This window comes from Hemicordylus capensis, chromosome 15 (assembly GCF_027244095.1).
Source record: "Hemicordylus capensis ecotype Gifberg chromosome 15, rHemCap1.1.pri, whole genome shotgun sequence".
In the NCBI taxonomy this organism is placed as follows: domain Eukaryota; kingdom Metazoa; phylum Chordata; class Lepidosauria; order Squamata; family Cordylidae; genus Hemicordylus; species Hemicordylus capensis.
Window position 1 is genome coordinate 19,074,052 of NC_069671.1, and position 21,558 is coordinate 19,095,609.

The 21,558-nt window shown below is 49.4% G+C and overlaps 1 protein-coding gene across 5 annotated transcripts in view; it reads left to right on the forward strand.

Annotated features, from left to right (window-relative positions):
* Positions 1-21,558, forward strand: part of BCR (BCR activator of RhoGEF and GTPase) — a 100,832-nt gene that overhangs the window by 69,044 nt on the left and 10,230 nt on the right. For all 5 annotated transcript variants that reach the window (XM_053280462.1, XM_053280463.1, XM_053280465.1 and 2 more), the window contains 13 exons: positions 2,773-2,894; positions 3,181-3,349; positions 4,058-4,177; positions 5,272-5,347; positions 6,417-6,521; positions 7,884-7,958; positions 8,815-8,912; positions 9,228-9,359; positions 16,457-16,516; positions 17,178-17,287; positions 18,519-18,658; positions 18,960-19,094; positions 20,367-20,472. In XM_053280462.1, the coding sequence (XP_053136437.1) occupies positions 2,773-2,894; positions 3,181-3,349; positions 4,058-4,177; positions 5,272-5,347; positions 6,417-6,521; positions 7,884-7,958; positions 8,815-8,912; positions 9,228-9,359; positions 16,457-16,516; positions 17,178-17,287; positions 18,519-18,658; positions 18,960-19,094; positions 20,367-20,472 (1,448 nt within the window). The remainder of the gene's footprint in view (positions 1-2,772; positions 2,895-3,180; positions 3,350-4,057; positions 4,178-5,271; positions 5,348-6,416; positions 6,522-7,883; positions 7,959-8,814; positions 8,913-9,227; positions 9,360-16,456; positions 16,517-17,177; positions 17,288-18,518; positions 18,659-18,959; positions 19,095-20,366; positions 20,473-21,558) is intronic.

The window sequence follows — 21,558 nt, forward strand, 5'->3', positions numbered from 1 at the left end:
TGCCGCACTCACACGTCGTCCCCCATCCAAATGCAAATCGAGGTGGACCCTGCTTAGCAAAGGGGGGCATTCATACTTGCGACCACAAGACCAGCTCTCCTCCCTCACCTCTGTCGGTCTCCAAACTCCTCCTCGGAATTTGATTCGAGGCTTGTTGGTACCGTCGGCTCATCCACACCCGCCGTGGATGGTGCAAGACCAGAAGTGATAAGGAACTGGGCACAGGAACCGCTTGCTGGTGATGAAATTGTCTCGAGGTGCCTCTACTGGTCTGAAAAGCGGACTTTTGGGGAGGACAGCTGGTGGGTCCACGCAGGCACAAATACTCTTGTCTGAATGGGTCCCTCTGCACAACACTCGTCAACAAGGCTGCAAGCTATGCAGTGATGGATAGCGACCCTTCACTGTCCAAATCTTGAGTTTGGGTGGAACGGGGAGCAGCCCATCCTAACAAGTTCCCGGGGGGCAATGAACAAGATGCAGCTGCCTCCGGCCTGCTTGCAGGCTGGCCACTCGTCAGGTAGAGCTGTGAGGGTTGGTTAATAACTGAGCGGCCCGGTTCTAGAGGAATAATTCCAATAGATCCCAGAGGTGTGGGAGAATCTGCAACATCTCACAAATGGAGGCAAGAGAATTTTAGGGAAAGCATAAATTGGCTGTACATAGATACCAGGGGTAGGGTTGAAGGTCAAGTGTGCCGTCGAGTCGCTGTCGACTCCTGGTGACTACAGAGCCATGTGGTTTTCTTGGTAGAATACAGGAGGGGTGGACCATGGCCTCCTCCCACGCAGGATGAGAGGATGCCTTTCAGCATCTTCCTAGATCGCTGCTGCCTGATACGGCGTTTCCCATAGTCTGGGAAACATACATGCTAGTCAAGTCATTTCTATGCTGCGCCATTAGGTGGCTGGGGGGTTAGGGGATGCTGGGGATAAAAGACCCCAGCGAGATGGCGCTGTTTCTATCTTTGCTGGTGAGTTTGCAAATGATGGCTGTTCTGAAAGAATCTATGCCGCTTAGTAGCGCTGCTCGCTATAGGAAAGCAAAATAATAATAATAATAATAATAATAATATTTAATTTTTAAAAAACACTTTATTTGTTAGCTGCCCCATAACAAATTGTTCTCTGGGTGGCTTACAACAGAGGATTTATTGATACATAAAAACATAACAATTAAATCATAACAGACAAAAAAAGGTGAAAAGAAAATACAAAATAACAATATGAAGCAGCGTAAAAACTCATTTTAAAATTAGTTAAAAATTGGATCCGAATTTAAAAGGCCTTGTTGAACAAAAAGGTCTTTACCTTTTACAGAAGCTTTTAGTCATCAATACTTTCAAAGCTTATATGGTTAAAAAGGGCCAAGTAATGTTTTTGCTGACTATTATAGTCCTGAGTGGAAGGTTGGTGAGTACGTAGTTTTATGCTGTCCTCTGGTGGTTGAGTGAAGGACATCTGTTGAGGAAGACCGGTGAATGGCAATCTGGTCTTGACTCGTGGTGCTGATTGCAGCCACCCTGAGTGTTCAAAACAACTACATGGGATAAAAAGATGGAAAGTAGCTGAAACGTCTGGCAATGCAAGGAAGATGGAGCTGCAAGTTATGGACCGATTCTACGGGGAACCACATACCCTTGGTCTGAGTCATGTTGCCATTGCTACATGGAAGTGAAGTTTATTCCATTTATGTAAAATATATTTATATCCCGCCCCTCCAGTACAATACTGCTCGGGGCGACTCACAGCAGTAAACCAAAGTAATATACAATTTAACACAGTAAAGCAAGTAAAGAACAGTATAGAATAAAAACAAAGCAAACCCAATTAGAATTAAAAACCCACCAAGCTGTTGTAAAACATTAAAAAGCCTCTCTAAACAAGTATGTTTTATAAGATTATTAATTTTTTTTAAAGCCCTAAGGGGAGGGAGCATGGCAAAGCTCTTCTGGGAGGGCATTTCGGAGCTGAGGGGCCACAACCGAAAAGCTCCTGCCTCTTGGCCTCACCAACCAAATCTCAGTCAGCGGTGGGGCCATGATCAGTGCTTGAGATGACGAACGGAGGGCCCTGGCACATCCATATGGGCGGATGCAGTCCGACAGATACCCTGCTGGTCCCAAGCTGTGTAGGGCTTTAAAGGCCAAAACCAGCACTTTGAATTTAGCCCGGAAGCCAACTTTGCTCGACATGGAGCTGACTCTTACAGGCATGATTTTATGTTTTCCTGCCTTGGGACCCACAGAGTTAAAGTTTAAAAAAAACAACCCCAGACATTTACCATAATGGGTGTGACAAAACAGGGTTTACTCTGTGCTTTCCTCAGTAGAGAGATTGCTCTGAACCCAAGTCTAGGAGCACGCTGCTCCTTTAAGGTAGGCGGCCACCGGTTGAAAACTGATCTAAAGCCACTGACCAGGCTTAAACATGGCTTCAAAGACATAGCACTGTCCGGCTTGGGACTTACAGGCATTGTACAGCCGGAGTCTGCGCAACCCAGCTCTAGACAATATATTATTCTCAAAACAACTCGACAGTAGCGAATGGTGAGCTGGGTCCAGGCAGCTGTGGGTCTCATACCTGTCCATGGTTCAAAGAGTGTTCTGATTTCCTCCCCTCTGGATGGTGAGAAGCAAAGTGTCCCTATCTCCTGTGTCAGATAAGATGAGGGAACTGGTGAAGGGCGAGTCTGTTGGAAGTTTGTGGAGTGCGCTTCAAGAGGAGGGAGGTCTGAGTTTTGCCCCATCGGGTGTCTCTTCTTTTTTGGCAGCACCGTCAGCTCCTGAAAGACAGCTTCATGGTGGAGCTGGTTGAGGGTGCCCGCAAGCTGCGCCACGTCTTCCTCTTCACGGACCTCTTCCTGTGCGCCAAGCTCAAGAAGCAGATTGGAGGGTGAGCCTCTCTTGCCTGGGCTTCTCCGGGGGGGGGGGGGGGTTGTGTGTGCAGCGGGGAAGACGTCTGGCTGGTGCAGCAGAGATGCCGCCCAGAGCCGAAGCAGAAATGCGGCGTCTTTTCTCCAGGGTCATGCAAGTGGTCGGGCATTTGCCCGTTCTCTTTCAGCTCGGCTGTGCAATGCGAAAACGGGAAAGGGGGCGCCCCTGAGCATGGAGGCAGCCCAGACCGTGTGACACGGTCTTTGGAATAGGTTGCTGAAGTGAGTTTTGCTCCTCCCTTGCAGGAAAAGCCAGCAGTATGACTGCAAGTGGTACATTCCACTCTCGGACCTCAGCTTCCAGACGGTGGACGACTCGGAGGCCGTGCCGAACATCTCGCTGGTGCAGGACGAGGAGCTGGACGCGATGAAGATCAAGATTTCCCAGCTCAAGAGCGATATCCAGCGAGAGAAAGTAAAGGCAGAGGATGATGATGATGATGATGAAGTAATACTTGGCATGTGGTAGTGGCTTGTCCTAGAGCCGGTGGGGTGGAGTTGGGGACTAAAGGAGGCAGCTTGGGTTGTTCCTTTCTCTTCCGTGTTGCCTGCAGGCTGGTCATTTGTCAGGTTAACCGCACAGCTCTACCTGAGGAATGACCAGCCTGCAGGTAGCGCGGCTCTTGTGCAGGGGAGAGAGAGGACTTGCCTCGACCAGTGCTGGAAGTGACATCAGTGATAGCAGGGAGATCTTGTTGAAGGACCTCCTTTCCTTGGCACCTCCTGAAACACCGCTACAGTAGTGTGGCAGGGAGCCTGGGAACTGTAGTCTTTGCAAGGTGCCCAAGTTCACTGTATGGATACCAGGACCCTGGAAACTACATGTCCCAGGCCTGCTGGTGCCAGAAAGCCTGGGCAATATAGAGCTCAGCCTAAGTGGTAAGAGGAGAGCTGGGGGTTGAGGGTAGAACGGGATGGTGGCAGTGGCCATCGTTCATCCTAGATAATGGGAGTTGTAGTCCCACATCTGGAAGGCCGAGATTTCCCACCCCCACTGCACTAGGGCCTGCTGTCTCTCTCTGAAACCATATGCCTCAAGAGAATGTGATTCTTGTAAACGCCATTGAACTGCAGAGGGAAGACCGTATGTCAACCCTTCCTCTTGTGACTTCCTCTTCCTCAGAGGGCTAACAAGGGCAGCAAGAACATGGAGAGGTTGAAGAAGAAGCTTTCGGAGCAAGAATCGTTGCTTCTGCTGATGTCTCCCAGCATGGCTTTCCGAGTGCATAACCGGAACGGCAAGGTGAGGGGCCCTGTGGGCTTCCAAGCCAGGTGGCCACAGGGGATGTGAGTTGAATGGGGTTTGTGTGTGCTTGGAATTCCCTCTCTCTTCTCTGCCTGCCCCACCTTGAATGTGCTTGGGTCATCAGACCTTCTCTGACTGGGTTAACATCTTCTCTTTTGACACTCTTGGACTCAAAAACCGGGCCTGAAATTGATGGGAAGGTGGAAGACCAGCTGTTCCTTCAAGTTTAAAAAGGGGAGTTCCTCTAATTTCCCCAACCTGGAGTGGTAATCCTAAGGGTAGACTGTGGAAGTATGGCTGTCTGTAGGCCATGTAATATAGACCATAAATAAATCTAATAAATAAATGTATGGAAGCTTGAGCCAATGCAGAATGTGGTCCCTCCAGCCTCTTGGTTACCCTGAGCTTGAAACATATTTGCTTAAGAGAGAGAGAGAGAGAGAGAGAGAGAGAGAGATCAGGATGGAGCTAATTCCCACAGAAATGGTTTTGTGTTTTACGGGTGTGTGTGTCTTCTTCCCTGCCCTCTCCTGCTGTTGCTCCCCTGTAGATTCAGAGGCACCCTGCCTCTCAGCCTGGAAGTAGCCTTTAACCATCAAGACTAGTAGCTATTGGTAGATACACCTGTTCTCCATGACTTTGCCAAAGCCCCTTTTAAAGCCATCCCAGCTGGCGGCCATCATCACATTTGGCTGTTGTGGCTGGGAACGATGAGAGTTGTTGCCCCAGAACATTTGGGGATCCAAGGCTGAGAACCCCTGGCCTCATGCCCAAGGACAGCCATCTAAGTTGCCAGTGCTGCTTCTGTGCACCCCTGTGAGACTGAGACACTTAATATACCTCTGTGAAACTCTTCTCAGGCTGTGGGATTCTTTTGGCTGGCCCTTTTTTTTTTTTAGCCCTGCCCAGGACAATATTATTATTCTTGCATCTTTAAAAAAACCCCACACATTTGCTGTATTGTGAACTCCTTGTGGTCTTTTAATTCAATACATTAGATCACTTTTGGACCCCACTGCGAGCTATTGGATAAGGCCATATAAAATGAAAAGGGAGTAACCCTCTATTCATTCTCTTCCCCGATCACTCAGAGCTACACATTTCTCATCTCCTCGGACTATGAACGGGCAGAGTGGCGGGAGATCATCCGGGAGCAGCAGAAGAAATGTACGTGAACATGAGTTGTCGGTCGCACCCTTGGTCCATCTAGCTCAGAACTGCTGGCGCTGACCTCTTCGGGGTCTCAGGCACAGGAGGAGGTTTACCGGCCCTCCCTGGAGATGCTGCCACGGATTGAACCCGAGACCACCTGCGTGCAAAGCAGGGGCTCTGCATCTGAGCTGTGAGCCCTCCTTGGGCTCTGACTTCCCTGGGTGGGGCCCGGGGAAGCCAGAGGGCGTCCTGCAGCTGGTCCTTCTGCATGCCAAAGCCTAAACACACCTCCTCCAGCGTTCCCTCTAACAGGGATTCCCAGATGTTGTCGTCTACAACGCTCAGCATCCCCAGCTGCAATGGTCTTTGGTTGCGGATTCTGGGAGTTGTAGTCAACAGCATCCGGGAATCCCTGTTAGAGGGAACACTGCACCCCTCTTCCCTGCATGGGTTTGCTTTGTGACCCTCCACTGCAGAGTGGAAGGCTACATTTCAAGTGTGGCCCCCAAATACACAGATGTCTCTCAGGATCAATGCCTGCCTTTTGCTCTCCCCCGCCCCCCGGTCTCATCTCTCAGTATGCCGTTCCCCTGCAGGTGCATATTCTTGGGGTTCGGCGCTTCATACTGCTTGTTCCTTGTCCAGCTCAGGAAGTGGGGTCGGGCTTCCCAGTCAGGGAGGAGCCTTCCCCAGTGCCTGAAGATGGCCTTTTCCTCTGTGAAGGTGCTCCTGAGTGGTCCCCACATTCCTAAATTTGTGGGAAACCACTGTGGTGAGAGTGAGCCATCCATATGGACTTTAGGGAATAATGAAGAAACTTCTTTCCTGCTAGAAGAATCCCTGTGCTGATCTCTGTGGGAATAATTCCCTCATTGCAAGAAAGCAGATATTACGAGGCCAGAACCTAGCTCCCAAGGGGATCTGCCCCTCCAGTTTGTAGAGGCTCAAAGGGCCACCTTTGCTGTGGTTCATAGAGCCCATTTTCCTCTGACTTGCAGGCTTCAGTTATTAAGGATGTGCACGAACTGGTTTGGGTGTCCGGCATCTGTGATAAAGACTGTGATAAAGATGATTTGATTTGCAGGCTTCAAAAGTTTCTCGCTGACCTCCGTGGAGCTCCAGATGCTGACAAACTCCTGCGTGAAGCTTCAGACCGTGCATCACATTCCCCTCACGATCAACAAAGAAGGTAAGGACTTCTGAGCCCATCCATCTGATCTGCCATCACCGTGTCTCGGGGATCCTGCCTCTGACTCGGATCGAGGACCGGTGTCATTGGATGGGAAGAGAGCTGGTCTGGTGGTAGCAAGCATGACATGTCACCTTAAGCTAAGCAAGGTCTGCCCTGGTTGCATACGAAAGGGAGACTAGAAGTGTGAGCACTCTAAGATATTCCCCTCAGGGGATGGAGCTGCTCTGGGAAGAGCAGAAGGTTCCAAGTTCCCTCCCTGGCAGCATCTCCAACGAGATAGGACTGGGAGAGAGACTCCTGCCTGCCACCTTGGAGAAGCCGCTGCCAGTCTGTGAAGACAATATTGAGCTAGAGAGACCAAGGGTCTGACTCAGTATATGGCAGCTTCCTATGTTCCTGTGATGGGACCTGTGCCTTAGCCTGGCACTGAGCACTAGGACTCTTCCAGAGTGAGGCACGGGAGCGCTGCTTGCCCTGTTGCTCTGCTTACAGAGGAGCAGTCAATCGCATTGCCATTCTTGCCCCACGAGCAGGAGAAGGAAATTGCTGCACTGGAGACATGAACCTCATCCAGACGTTACCCGCCCTGACAGCGCTCAGCACTTAGTTGCAGAAGCAGGGAGGAAGTCCCTCCCTGCTGCTGCTGTCACTCGCCCCTTCCTGCCAGGCACTCACGATTACGGCACCATTTGTGTGAAGGGGGAAATGCCCTAACTGTGATGGCTGGTGCTTCCATGGCCCGGATGCCCAGCAGGAGTGGGTGAGTGACCCCTCTTGGGCGGGACTTCCTCTCCACTTTTGCAGGTGTAAGAGTGAGCACTGCTGGGGGTGAGTAGCATCTGAGTGAAGCAATGGTCTCCGTGCTTGGGAGGGAGGTGCAAGGTCTCCGTTTGGGACCTCCCCATGTAACCCCACCCCTGCCCGGCATTTGTTAATGGGATTGTAAGCTGCTGGCAGGTGCCAACCGTACCAGCAGGGACTCGCTTCCTTTGGGTTCCTAGCATCATAGGGCATCCACTGGAGTGACCACAGCTGTTCCAGTGCCAAAGCCAGGCCTGAATCCCGATTTGAAGAGGCTCCACATAAGAAGCACCCAGTGCATGAGCACCCCAGCTGCAGCCTCCTCACCTCCGCCCCCACCCACTGGGCCTTGCCCAAGAATTATTTTGCAGACATCCTTGTCAGGATTACAAAAGGATAATGTCTGTAAAGCACTTTGCACATTCTGAAGCACCTTACACATGGCAGTGGTACTTCTGAGTATTGTCTTAAAAACAAACTCCTCCAAAATGGAGTTCTTGCTAAGTCGACGGGTCTGGGGATGGGGTTGCTCTAACCCTGTGGGTTGTTTGCATGCAGACGATGAATCCCCCGGCCTTTACGGATTCCTGAACGTCATCGTCCATTCCGCCAGCGGCTTCAAGCAGAGCTCAAGTGAGTTGTCATTACGCATGTGAGCACAGGCGAGAGGCGCTTCAAAGGGCTGGAATAGCCACCACGCCAGCCATGATCAAGGGCCCTGGCTAACTTTTGGGTTGGTTAGTGAAAGCTACCCCATGCTTAGAAGTCGTCCTCATTTTTGGGTCTTCAAAGGTGGTTGTCTTAACATTGAAGCCATCTGCTTCTTTATTGGAAGGGCAGGGACAGAGTGGGGAAAGCCGGTGAATGCCTGCCCAGAAACACCCCATCTGCTCCCTTTTGCTTCCCACTTGTCACAGGAGGGGTCTAGTTGGCTCACGGGCAGTTGCCAAGCAACCTTTCCTAAAGTTCCACACGCCCACAGAGTTCGCCCTTGCCTTGTGGCAGGATTGTGGCCGGTTCCTACTGTCATGGTTGGCACGGGTGCTTCTTTTGAGACAGAAAGTTTCTGTGTTCTAGCTTGGAAAAAGTGCCTCTGACAAATCGGCTCCAGCGAGTGAGAATCTAAGTCATGAAGGTGCCATGTGACTCTTGCTTCTTCCAAAACTCCACAGTTGTTCTTCACTTTTGTAAGAATGTTTTTTGGATAGGGAATTCACATAGGCATCTTAACTGTCCACAATCCACAATTTCCACGTATCTTGGGTTTTGCACCCAGAAATGTAAATCCTGCATAATATTTGAGCTTTTAATAAAATCATATAAATATATTTGCAGTTGCAAGATGCTGGGGAAATGCAGGTGGCCACTGTAGTGGCAAGTCAGGACTCTGCCTCTTGAGTGCCCAGCACCTAGTCTGTCATTGAGCAAGGCAACCACGAGAGGTGCCAGTGATGAGCCTAACCAAGCCATTGTTGCTTTCTCTTCCTAGACCTGTATTGTAGCTTGGAAGTGGATTCCTTTGGGTACTTCGTGAACAAGGCTAAAACGAGAGTTTACAGGGACACCACAGAACCCAACTGGAATGAGGTAGGCCGGAGTGGTGCTCTGCCCACTCACCCCTAATGCTGCTCTCTGGCAGAGACAAGGGGTGTGTGTGTCCGTCCGTTGCTTGTCTCGCACCTTCTGTTCTCAAGAAAGGGCCCAATCCACCGCTTGGGTGTCGCTCTCATGGAGAATGGAGGCAGGAAACTCACTAGTTGTTCAGTATAAGTTTCATGTCCACTAAGCAGAAAGTGTTTGCTCAGCCCTGGGTGGGGTCTCCACTGTGCTCCTTTGTGTTTAACTGTTGCTCTTCTTCTTCCTCCTCCTTCTTCCTCCTCCTTCGTCTTCCTTCTTCTGTAGGAATTTGAGATTGAACTGGAGGGTTCACAGACTCTTCGGATCTTGTGCTATGAGAAGTGCTACAACAAAACCAAGGTCCCCAAGGAAGATGGGGAGACCATGGACCGAATTATGGGCAAAGGCCAAATTCAGGTGGGTGGCTGCAATCCAGTCCGTTAGGGGTGTGGCTGCAGGGGCTAGCTTTTGGGAGGTGGGCGTTCTTGTTAGCATCTGATTTCCACACAAGGGTAGGTCAAAAGATTTGCTTTTGGCCCGTTGACTGATCGAATATGGGTCCAGTCTTTTTAAAGGGTTAACGTTTTTAGAACAATAGGGGAAAAGATACTTTTAATAACCAACAGATGTGATATATTAATTAAAAGGACAAATCAGTTTCTTGTTGTGAAACAATGAAAGCAACTTCAAAAACATTGTCATAGGTGGTTAAAACCTTTAACAAAGTTGGGTAAAGTTCCTAACATAAGATCAGTGTGAACAATTAACCAAACTGGACTTTTCCTTGGCATTTGCTCTAGAACACCAGGGTCAACCTACAGTATTTTAAAAATAATATGTGAAGTTAAAGCTAAGTTTTGGAAATCATCTTTTAAAAAACGCACACCAACCAAGCCAGTTTTTTTAAGGCCATTGTGCTAAGGAGGCAACAAGTCAATTCTCTTAAGCATCATCCACATTGTGGCTTAATGAAATATTTGGCAGTATTTGAGCAGTCAATTGCTGGGTGTGCTAGCCCCGTTTCCACAAGATACTTTGCCTTGGTTTGCAGTGATCCTGTGCTGACAGACGGGGGCAGCCTAGGCCAGTGTGAATGTGCACTAAAGGCTTCTCCTGGCACATAGCTGGGGTGCAGCTCAACCAGTACTCCATTTCAGCAGCCCTCTTAGCTCCCCAGGGAACTCACGGGAAAGGGAAGGGCATCGTCCTCTCGACCTTGGCGCATCAGGACGTTTTCACACAATGGAGCCAAGCGCCATCACTTTCTGTGTAGTCTCTGTGTGCTGAGTGGCAGGGCTAATCCTAGGGACTAATGCCTCTTCCTTTAACCAGCAACCAAGTTCCAGCATGAGGTGGATCGTCTGTCTAAAGAGAAGGACAAGGAGGAGAAAAGAATCTCTCCACTTCAGTATGCCCTTCCATGAATTTCCCCAGGAATCCTTTGTGCAGTTTGGGGGCTTGTAAGGAGAAATTGGGAGACTGGAGCAAATGAGATCTGATGACCATCCATGTTACTCATGTGGACAAACCACTGAGTGGTGCTTCAGATTCAAGGTTTAGAGAAGCCGGTGGCCTCTGTGGAGAGGGAAGATGGTCTTTTGCCCAGTTCCCCTGCTAACTTGGCAAAGAGGCACCTTTTAACGTGGTGATTCTCTTTATTTAGCGGGGGGGGGGAGAGTAACTGGCCCTATCCACCCCAAGCACAGGACCTCCAGTGACTGTTGCTGGTGTCTATCTTATGTTTCTTTTTAGATTGTGAGCCCTTTGGGGACAGGGAGCCATCTTATTCATTTATTATTTCTCTGTGTAAACTGCCCTGAGCCATTTTTGGAAGGGCGGTATAGAAATCGAATGAATGAATGAATGAATGAATATAACAGGAATTCCCTGATGTTGTTGACTACAACTCATTCTGGGAGTTGGATTCTGGATTCTGGGAGTTGTAGTCGGCAACATCTGGGAATCCCTGTTAGAGGGAACATTGCTCTTGCCTGATGATAGGGCTGGGTTAGGCTCTTCTGTGTGTTGGTTGTCTGCCAGAGCTCTTGTTCTTCTTCGGTTTAACTCAAGGAGTGTTTGTTTCCCTGGTTCTCCCCCCTGCTCTTGGTGGTAGTCCTTTGGAATGGATGGGAATTTGGCAAGGCGTCTTACTTAGAAGAAACAGCATCGACCATAAGTTTTCCCTCCTTCTGCTAGAACAACATCAGAATTATTCTAGCTATTAGTGCTGTGTTGCTAATTTTTGCACATGATTATTGTGGTCCTCCATTACTGGGAATCTCCACTCTCTCATTTCTGGGATTTATGAATCACCCAGCTCTTTGTATTGGTGAAGGCAACAGCCTTAGCAATTTGACTGGGGTGTATGAACAGTTCGTTATCAGGCAGGCCACTTGCTCTCTCTCTCTCTGTAGTATGCAGACTAAATAGGAAGGCAAATCATAAACAGAGTGCCTGCTTGCCAAAGCAGGACTGTTTTTCAAGAGAAGGCCGCAGCGTAATGTTTCCTGTTTTGCCATTGGCCCTCTCCTCCTATGGAAAGGAGCAGTGCCTTTTCGTTTCCACTGAGGAGCACTATTTGAGGCTGACTCTTCCATTGAATGTTTACATCCTGATTTGTGGGAACTTTGTTTGCAGGGTAACCTTCCCAAAGTCCACCCAGTTTTCCATTCACACCAGAAACGGAAGCGACTTACCATCACTCTGTCTGTCTATAGATGCCTCTTGCTTTTGTATTTAATGTTAACGGGAAGAGAAGGCATTCTTTTCTGTTTTCACTATTTTTGTCCAGCTTTTCATCTCATCTTGCAAATTAACCCCCACTATGGACAGGGGTGGCCATCCAGATTGATGCTGGACTACAACGCCCATCATCCCCAGCTGCGTTGTGGTTGGAGATGATGGGAGTTGTAGCCCAACAACAGCTGGGGTGTCTCGGGTTGGACACCCCTCATCCAACCTATCATTTTCTCTCTCCTGCCGAGGCAAGATCACGCCTAAAAACGCTTTTGCCACAGGATGTTCATTAGTCTTTCAAGTTAGGGATGTGCACGAACAGGTTCCGTGATGCAGGACGGGGAGTGGCTAGTGAGATCTTTAAAAAAGATGAGGGCAGGTCCTTACCGGCTCTCTTGGAGGAGGATCCAAGATGGCGCTCAGACGGGACACTGTTTTTGGAGCCCACACATGGCGTCTGCACGGGCGCCATTTGCATAGTCACCATGGTGCCGGTGCCACGCGCGGGTTCTTGGGATGAGCACCGCCGGAAGCTGCATGCGGCAGTGGAGAGCAGGTAAAGACCAGCTCTCCTCCTCCTCCTCTTCTTCTTTTCAAGGAATGCTCTCGCCACTCCCCTCCCCGTGGCACCAAACCAGTGCACGAGCCTCGGTTCGCGCACATCCCTATTTCAAGTGTCCCAAAACTCTCATTGATTTTTGCTCCTCAGGAAGAGTGTGTGCTCACTCACCTGGCAGCGGCTTTCCCAGGGCGCTTTCCAGACTGGACCCTGGAACGGGGTCGTGTTGGATCTCGGAAGAGTGCTTCCACACTTGCTGCGTTGTGACACCGCAGTCCCTACACAGACAGCAGGGTGCCGTTCATATTTCCAATGCCTTGTTGCGAATTTAATCGCTGCAATATAGTGCTATGACATCGTGTATCCCGCGTAAGAAGGTTGCTGGTTTTTTGGGTTGTTAGTTTCCATGAGGCTGCTCCCCCTGCTGTTTACGTTTTGAATGCAATTTGTGAAATCTGCATTCTGGCCCGGAAGTCCAGGGTGGTAGGAGCCCTCTCATGAGGCCAAATGATGCATGGATTTCACCATGCATACATTGCCAGACTTGTCCTGAGGCAAGAGGGAAACGTCCATGTGAATCCAGCCAAATACATGGAAGATGATACTGGTGCACCGGATGCAATCTTGCATGGCTTCATCACAGGGAAGTGATGTTGCATCACAATTATAGCAAACCAGCAAAAGCAGTTGTCCCCCACGCAAGTGATCAATCTGGAATTTCCAGTCAGTGACTCGAGAAGCAGGCTGAAAACAAGTGTCATTTGAATAGGCTTTGAAGTGCATTTCCATTTGCTACCCGCTTCTCATCCCTATTTTCAGACCGGCTGTTTTCTCTGTCTGCTTCGGCTGCCCTTCTCTGACACGGCCCTTGTTGATCATGTCCGGCCAGCCTGGAAAGACAAATGTGCTGCTAAGAAATATCGTTCAGCTAAACATTGATTTCCTCTTGGCTCTTTGAGAGAAATGACAGTGGCCTTACCAGGGTCTGTTGAGTGTTTTTCCAAGTCATGTTCTTCCAGTGGGTTATTCTTTAGGCCCTTTAACTCTGCAAGAGGCAGAATATTAGGTGCTGGGATGACCCGTCTGCCCTACTTAAATGGAAAGGACCTCAGCTCGTGGATAGAGTAGTATGTGCTCTGTATTAATAAGACTCCTGGCTCATTCACCAGCATCTCTAGTTTGGTACTTAGATTTCGGATAGTTGGGCTGGAAAGAATAGACAATTTCTGGGCCAGGTGGACCAGTGGTCTGATTTGGTAGAAGCTGATGACATGAAAAGAACCCCAAATAAAATAGAAATATACAAATCTTTAAATAATTATCTTATTTAATCTGGTGTGACAAAGGATGCTGGACTAGATGGGGCCTTGGGCCTGATCCAGTAGGGCTGTTCTTAATCAAACCTATACAATAAGTTATGAAATATCAATTCTTATACATCAGTCCCACTCATAAACAATAATCATTTATCTCCTGCACTATTAAAATCTTCCCAAACCATCCATCCATCCGTAAAAAGGTCTCTTACAATCAAAAATGTGTGTGTAAATTCAGTCTCGTAATTGTGATGTAAGGGGGGAAATCCAAATAGATGTTTCTTATGAGGCTCCAAGTTTCTGCAATAAAAAATCGAAGAGATGTCTTCAATGAAACTTGCTAAGTACTTCGCATAAATAAGTTGAAGCATTCTGCTTCAGAAGATGATGCATCAACTGACTTAGAACGCAGCTTCTTGTGCTCTAACTTTAGCAGTGGCCCACAGATTTGTAATTACCAGGTTGGTATATGAATTGTCCAACTTGTAGTGTGTCAGTCGAGCATCATCTCCCCCACCCCAAAGTCCTTCTCCAGCTTCGAATGGTGCGTGAAGTTCTTCCAGGCACAGTCGGCGTTTCATTGCTGACCAGGCACAGATGTCTACCCTTTACTCTAAAAAACCTCCTCAAGTTAATTGTTGTGAAACTGCATTAATGCGTTTATATGTAGTCAAAGTGTGAGATCCAAGGGCAATGCAATCATGCATAATGCACCAGTATTTATGGGATAGAAAGTTTGGGAAATGAGTGAGCTTTTCTCTGAACACTTGTGAGGGAGCCCTGTAAATAGGGAGCTGGTTTTAAATTGAGCTCGCCCACCGCTAGTTACATCCACACTTAGATTGTTGCTCTGTTTCTGGATGCCAAAGCACAGCGCACTGTGTGTGTGTGTGTGTGTGTGTGTGTGTAATGTGGCTGATGCTGACCAGCTTTGAAATATCTACCCTCTTTCTATCCAGCTTCCTCTCTGCCCAGTCATGTAAAAATCCCTCAGGCAGTGTTTCCGATTTATATTTAAGATATTTTATATTTGGGGGGAGGAGGGTCGGTCTTGCAGTAGCAAGCACAAATTGTACTTTTTGCTAAGCAAGGTCCACCCTGGATTGCATTTGGATGGGTGCTACACGTGAGCACTGAAAGATACATATTCCTCTAAGGACCTGGGGCCGTTACTCACTGGATGGAGCATCTGCTTGGCATGCAGAAAGTCCCAGATTCAGTCCCTGGCAGCATCTCCTGGTAGGGCTGAGAGAGACTCCTGCCTGCAGCCTTGAAGAAGCCACTGCCAGTTAGTGTAGGCAAAACTAAGCTAGATGGACCAAGGGTCTGACTCTGTAGAAGGCAGTTTCCTTTGTTCTTGTACTTTTCACCAGACCTTTTCCCCTAGACATTTGCCTTATTTACTGTAAGGCTCCATTGATCCCCTCACTACAGGCAAACTTGCTTGCATTTGGCATGCTAGCAGGCTTGCATGGCACAGAAACATGGGGCTTGTGCAACGGATGAATCTCCTCCCGGGGCTGGTGATACTGTTAAGTCTTCAATAGTAGTGTGGTGGGATGCCCGCCCCAGTCAGCTCCTGAAAACATTTTGGGATTCTTGTACTCAGTAATTCCGCAAAGGAAACCAGACGCCGCAGGAGCAATTTCCTCTCCGTTTCTCAGAAGCGTGATGAGGGAAACCTTTGCTCACGCCCCTCTCCCTCCTGGAAATTCTTCTGGGGAGGAAAAACAATAAGTTATTTGCTGGGACTCTGGTTGGCTGTACCAGAGTGGGCAGGCTCTTCCGGAAGGATTGCCCTCAAAAAGCTCCTGGCAGAGCAGGAAGGGTCAACCTTAGGGGTGAGGGAAGGAGCCGTGACAGGCTTGCAGATCTCACGCCCAGCAGCAGAAGAGATGTGGGAACTGCTGGTCTCCAACTCCACCACGCAGAGAGTGCTGAAGTATTTCAGCCACGGCTGCCCCTGCAAGACTCGGCTGAATTCTGTTGGGAAGTGTACTGATACCAGGTGGATACCAAACGCACAGATCCATGACAGAGCATGCAGCCGAAAGGTGGCCCCGAATATTCTTTCCCCAGTTGCTTTTCTGTGCTACGTTTGAAGGTTGAGGAGCTGTTTGTTTATGAGCAGTTTGGGTGCTGTGTCAGTGGGCAGAGATGCAGTTCTTGCAAAGAGTGAAGTGCTGAACCTGTACCTGGGCTGTATCACTTCAGTGTGCAGGTGAGGACAAACACACCTGCACATTAGAAGCTTCCCCCCGCCATGCTGCTTTTCTGTGTGTGTGTGTGTGGGGGGGGTATTTAAAGGGAAAGCATTTCAGTTTTATGACCAACCTCCCGCCCCGGCAATCTGAGTGATACGGTTTAGAGACACGTTAGCCACCTCATCTGGGCCCGAGAGAGGACTTGGTGTTTCCAGAACTGATCTGGGGGCAGAACTAAATGGCGCTGATCAAGCTCAGCAAACAGAATTGGGCACGTGAAGCTTTGCTAGGATCTCTCCGCTGGCTTGTCGGAGAGCTGGATGTAAAACATGCACCTTAAACTTCTGTGATGAAGATCAATATTTGCATGCATTTGCCTATTTTGGGGTAACTTGTGGTGTGTTCAGATCATTTGGATTCTTGTTCTTTTCCCCGCGTGGAAGAGAGGGGCAGAGGGAGATTGGAGTGGAAGGATGCCGAGATGTTCCTGAGGCTTTTGTTTTGAGCGCTGCTGAGGGCTATAATGTGGTTTTTGCTTTATAGGGGAAGCTAAATGAGATTCTCCATATTCCCTCATTTCTGCAAATTTATGATGTCTCCAGAGCTGTGCTATTTAGTCACAGATGATGAATGTCATGCCATGCAAGGTAGCTGGCTTAGTCTCTGATTTCTTACTTACTGCCAACTTCCCCCCAACAGCTGGAACCACAGGCTTTGCAAGATAAAGACTGGCAACGCACCGTCATCCTGATGAATGGGGTGAGTAGAGAGAACTCCAAATAGCAGGCCTTGCTGCTCCCTTTCTCTGTTGGCTCTCAAGGCTTGTTCCTCTTACTGGCCAAGACCAGTCTTCAACTTCCCTTCTTCCCCAGCCATGGGACATCTGTGCACCCAAGTCTTTGGATGCTCTGACCTGTGAACTCTGCAGCCACTTCTGTGACTGCCGGGGAGCCGGCTTCGTAGACCGTTCCTTGGGCAGAAGCGCTCTGCATGTGTATGTGCACAGGCACAGAGAGGCTTCAGGCTTTGAGCAGCTGCTCAGGAACCGTGTGTGCAAATGTCCCTGTGTGTCCTGACAGAAATTCCATCTCTGGAGTGAGAGTGTATTCTTGCACAGCGGTAGAAGGCTTGACGCTTCCTCAGATTCACATGGATAATTTCTGCACACAAGGAGTGGTTTCTCTTGGGTCTGTCTAGTCTCAGCTCTCGGAGCCATTGGCCTTGTTATTGTCTCTCGATGCTTGAATGTATCGCTCTTCCTTCAGGGAGTTCAGAGTGGCACGCCTGGTTCTCCCTTCCTTTTATCCTCTCCGCGGTGGCACCTCAGTGACACCATTTTGAGTGACTTGCAATAGAAAAACTCAGCCCTGGGACTGCTGTGGCTGGAATCTGTGGTGGTGACTGCTCCTTTTCCTCCTAGGTGGAAGTGAAGCTGTCGGTGAAGTTCACAAGCAGGGAGTTCAGCTTAAAGAGGATGCCCTCCCGCAAGCAAACGGGAGTATTTGGAGTGAAGATCGCGGTTGTCACTAAGTGAGTCATCTGATTCTGTGTTTTTTCCTCCAGGGTTTTGCCTTAAAACAGTTGCTTTTCCCTTGTACTGATGGTGAATAGACGTAGCCATGTATTATTTTCTGGCGTTCACAGTGATAGTTCAGAGGTGAATGCTTTGTATGTTTTGCTGTTTTTGACATCATCATGGAGACCAGCACAAATAAATGTGCCCACTCTCTCTTGCCTGGAACACCACTTTGTTTACTTTCTGCTCTCTGCCATGCTCCAGATCCAGCCCTTGGTCTCTTCCTCTGCTGTGAAATGACTCACCCAGGGATTTTCCAAACTAGTGAGCTGCTGCAGTGGTGGTGTTTCATGCTCAGAAATGTTCACTGACTGGCAGTGACTCCCCAAGGTTTCAGGCAGGGGGTCTCTCCCAGCCCTATCTAGAGATGTACACATGTGTCATAGCTGAATTGTCATAAGTTGTAAAACTGTAAATAAACCGAAAGAGCACATTACAGTTAGTGCCACAGAAATTAATCTCATGGAAAACTGATCTATCTGTCTTCTATCTATATATTTAATTCTCTTAAACATACCTGTTGTTAATCCCATGTGTGGCAGCTCTCGCAAGAGTTCGCGAGCACCTGCCGGATATGATAGCAACAGGGGAGAAAATAGCGATGCTGGCGGGAGCAGGAGGTGGCGGTGGGAGCAGCAGGGGGCGGCAGGCTGGGCCGGCTGCCGGGAGTTGGGTGGGCGGGAGGAGATGCCAGCCAGAAAGTGTCGGTGGGGCAGAGAAGGATGGGGAGAAGATCCGCTGGCCAGAAAACGCGGTGGTGGTGGTGGGGCAGAAGCAGGCGGGGGGAGAAGCGGCTGGCCAGAAAGCCTTGGTGGGGGGGGGAGAAAAAGGCAACAGTGGTAGGTAGGCCGGCCGGAAGCGCAGATGCTCTGCACCCGGCCCAACTAGTTTTAAATAAATATACTAGAAACATTGACTTAGCAGCATTTCTGCCCTCCCATTTTGCCACGCAGCTTTGAAGCCAAGCAGGCTAGAAGCAACTTGACCCTGTTTTCATGAGCCTGACAGGAGACTGCAGCAGCAGCAGCAGCCACCAGTGCCTTGACCCTCTTTTGGAGAAGACCTTTTGGGTGGAAGCATTCAGAACCGGGATGGGGAGTCTCCTAGGCTGCACCCCCTGTAGAATCAAAGGCTGTGCTCTCAACGTGTGCCTTCTGCCTGGACTGACCTGGGTTTTCCTTGCAGGAGGGAGAGATCAAAGGTCCCTTACATTGTGCGCCAATGTGTGGAGGAGATTGAGCGCCGCGGCATGGAGGAGGTGGGCATCTACCGTGTCTCCGGCGTTGCCACCGACATCCAGGCCTTGAAAGCTGCCTTTGATGTCAGTGAGTATTTGCTTCTGGCCCTTTCTTCTCCGCTAAGAAGGCACTGCGCCAGCCCTCCATCTTCCTGGCCATGGCTTGGACTTAGAGCCAACCATTTGGGCAAAGGGAAGGTTCTAGAGCAGGGTTTCTTAACCTTGGGCCCCCAGATGTTGTTGGACTACAACTCCCAGAATCCCCAGCCATAAAGGCCACGTCTGGGGGTTCTGGGAGTTGTAGTCCAACAACATCCAGGGGCCCAAGGTTAAGAAACCCTGCTCTAGTTCCGCTCTCCTCACACCGCCCTCCTCTCTCTTTTTTTCAGATAACAAAGATGTCTCTGTCATGATGAGCGAGATGGACGTCAATGCCATTGCCGGGACCCTCAAACTCTACTTCAGAGAGCTGCCTGAGCCCCTCTTCACAGACGAACTCTATCCCAACTTTGCTGAAGGCATCGGTGCGTATTTGACGGCTGGCCAGCCGACTACTTCAGAGTGGCCTAATCAACAGGGAAATACGTCCTGAAGGTTTTTAATGTGTTCTCTGCAACAGGCTGTGCTTTGGGGCAGAGGAAGAGAAGAGCTGGTCTTGTGGTAGCCAGCATGACATGTCCCCTTAGCTAAGCAGGGTCTGTCCTGGTTTGCATTTGAATGGGAGACGACATGTGTGAGCACTGGAAGAGATTCCCCCTCAGGTGATGGAGCTGCTCTGGGTAGAGCATCTAGGTTCCAAGCTCCCTCCCTGGCAGCATATTCCAAGAGAGGGCTGAGAGAGATTCCTGCCTGCAACCTTGGAGAAGCCACTGCCGGTCTGTGAAGACAATACTGAGCTAGATAGACCAGTGGTCTGACTCAGTATATGGCAGCTTCCTATGTTCTAAGGATTCTTCCTTTTGCCAATCCACTGATCGGGGTGGAGCAGAGATCCTACCTTGCTTGTCTGTGCAGGGCAGTTGACCTCTGAAGGCCAGGTTCTGCAAGGAGGAATGTGTGCCTTGAGGCCTCCTCATCTTGTGGGTCTCACGTGCTTGCAGACCTTCAGCTCTTGCCTGCCTAGGGCCTGTACGTGAACCAGCTTTGACTTGGCTTCCTGCCCCGTCTGGAGTGTGACATCAGCGTGAGGTTGTTACGTGCTGTGTTGCAGTTGCTTATTTAGAGGGCTTCTCCCAAACTAGATGTAGGATCATCTACCAGACACACCCACCCTTGGACTCTTGATGCTGCTGCAGTTTCTGCAGAGGGAAGGATTCAGGTGAGATGCGGCTGCAGCTCTGTGGCAGAGCATGCATTCTGCTTTCCGTGCAGAAGGTCCCAGGAGAGAGGCTGCCAGCCAGGGTAGACAGTACTGAGCTAGAGAGACCAATGGTCTGACCCAGTAGAAGGCAATTTCTTATGCTCCTAACTTGATCTCTGGGCTCTTCTGTCACTTGAGGGCATAACACATTGTGAGATCATCTGCACAATCAAAAACTGTGTTGTACCCGGGTGTGGGAGCTCTGTGTGCTCCCAATTTTTGGTTGTGTGGAAGCAAGGTAGGAGGAAAACCTGGGTAGGTTTTCCCTTTTACATCCACTCAGCTGAAAATTGGGAGCACACACAGCTCCCAAACCCAGGTAGAAAACAGTTGTTGTTGTTGTTGTTATTTCTGGGTGTATTCACTTCCTTGTCTTGTGAAACTGTGTAGTTCATCAGGTTCTCGATCCCATCCTGATGTTTCTCTCCCTCCTCAGTACTTTCAGATCCAGTTGCAAAGGAAAGCTGTATGCTGAACTTACTGCTGTCTCTTCCGGAACCCAACCTCGTTACATTCCTTTTCCTCCTGGACCATTTGAAAAGGTAATGCCAAAGCTGCTTTCTCGGCATTGGGGAGAAATTCAGAAAAGTAGGTCAGGATGTGGAATGTATGAAAAGAATTGATGTATACCGATGAAGAGGTCCTTTGTTGCTCCTCAAGATACTCACCGCCACAGAAGTTTGGTGTCTCTTGTTTCTGAAGTGGTGCCGTTTCTGTTCATGCAGCCCTGCCTCCAGCAAACGTTCAGTGCATGTTGCACGTAGATACCTTTGTGATGGGATGCCTTGTCTGTTTAAATCAGGGTAGGTTCCGTCCCTGCTCCATCAGAGTGCATACCAGCCCCAAACAAAGGCCAATCCTCCCCTCTCCCTGAATTGTTGCTTTCAGGCTGCAACGCTAGGCATGCTTACGTGAGAGTAAGCCTCACTGGGCACACCATGGAGCATACTATTTTGGAGAAAGCATGTACAGGATGGCGCTATAAGGCAGTTTCCAGCTCCTGTGTTGCTGCAGGATACCTGGGGGCCAGTGAAATAGTCCCTGTGGGCTGAATCCGGCCCCTTGGCCTTATGTTGTGCAGGCCTGATTTAAATGTATTGCCTCATGCACTGCACACCCGAGGTAAGCATTCTTCGTGTCTTGAGAGATGGTGGGTTAAATGAGACATGATGTGGGGTCCTTGATCACTTTTCCTCTTACATGTGGGGCAGGTAGCACCGGGAACGGGGGAGACGATGGGAAAACGGCAGGGGGGGAGAATTAACCCCCCCTCCCCAGCACCATTATCCTGACTGGCTCTCTCCTCCTCCTTCCCCCCTCCCCTCCTCACTGCTTTTATGGTTTCAAAAGAGGGGGAGAGCCAGTCACACAGACCTCCCAGCGTCATGTCTGCCTACACCATTCGACACTATTAGGTGATAACTGAACACATGTGGTAAACATGTACCAAAGCAGCAAAAACTCCTATATATGGACAATTCTCTAAGCAAAGTTGGTTTGGAAATTAATGTTTCTGGTTTAAACAGCTTAAAACCCCTCAGGGTTTCTTCTTCTCAGCTTGGTCCCAACAGGGCTGGTGCTCTGAGCTGGCTTGTCTGCAAGGGCAGGTTCTTGGTCTCTAGACACAG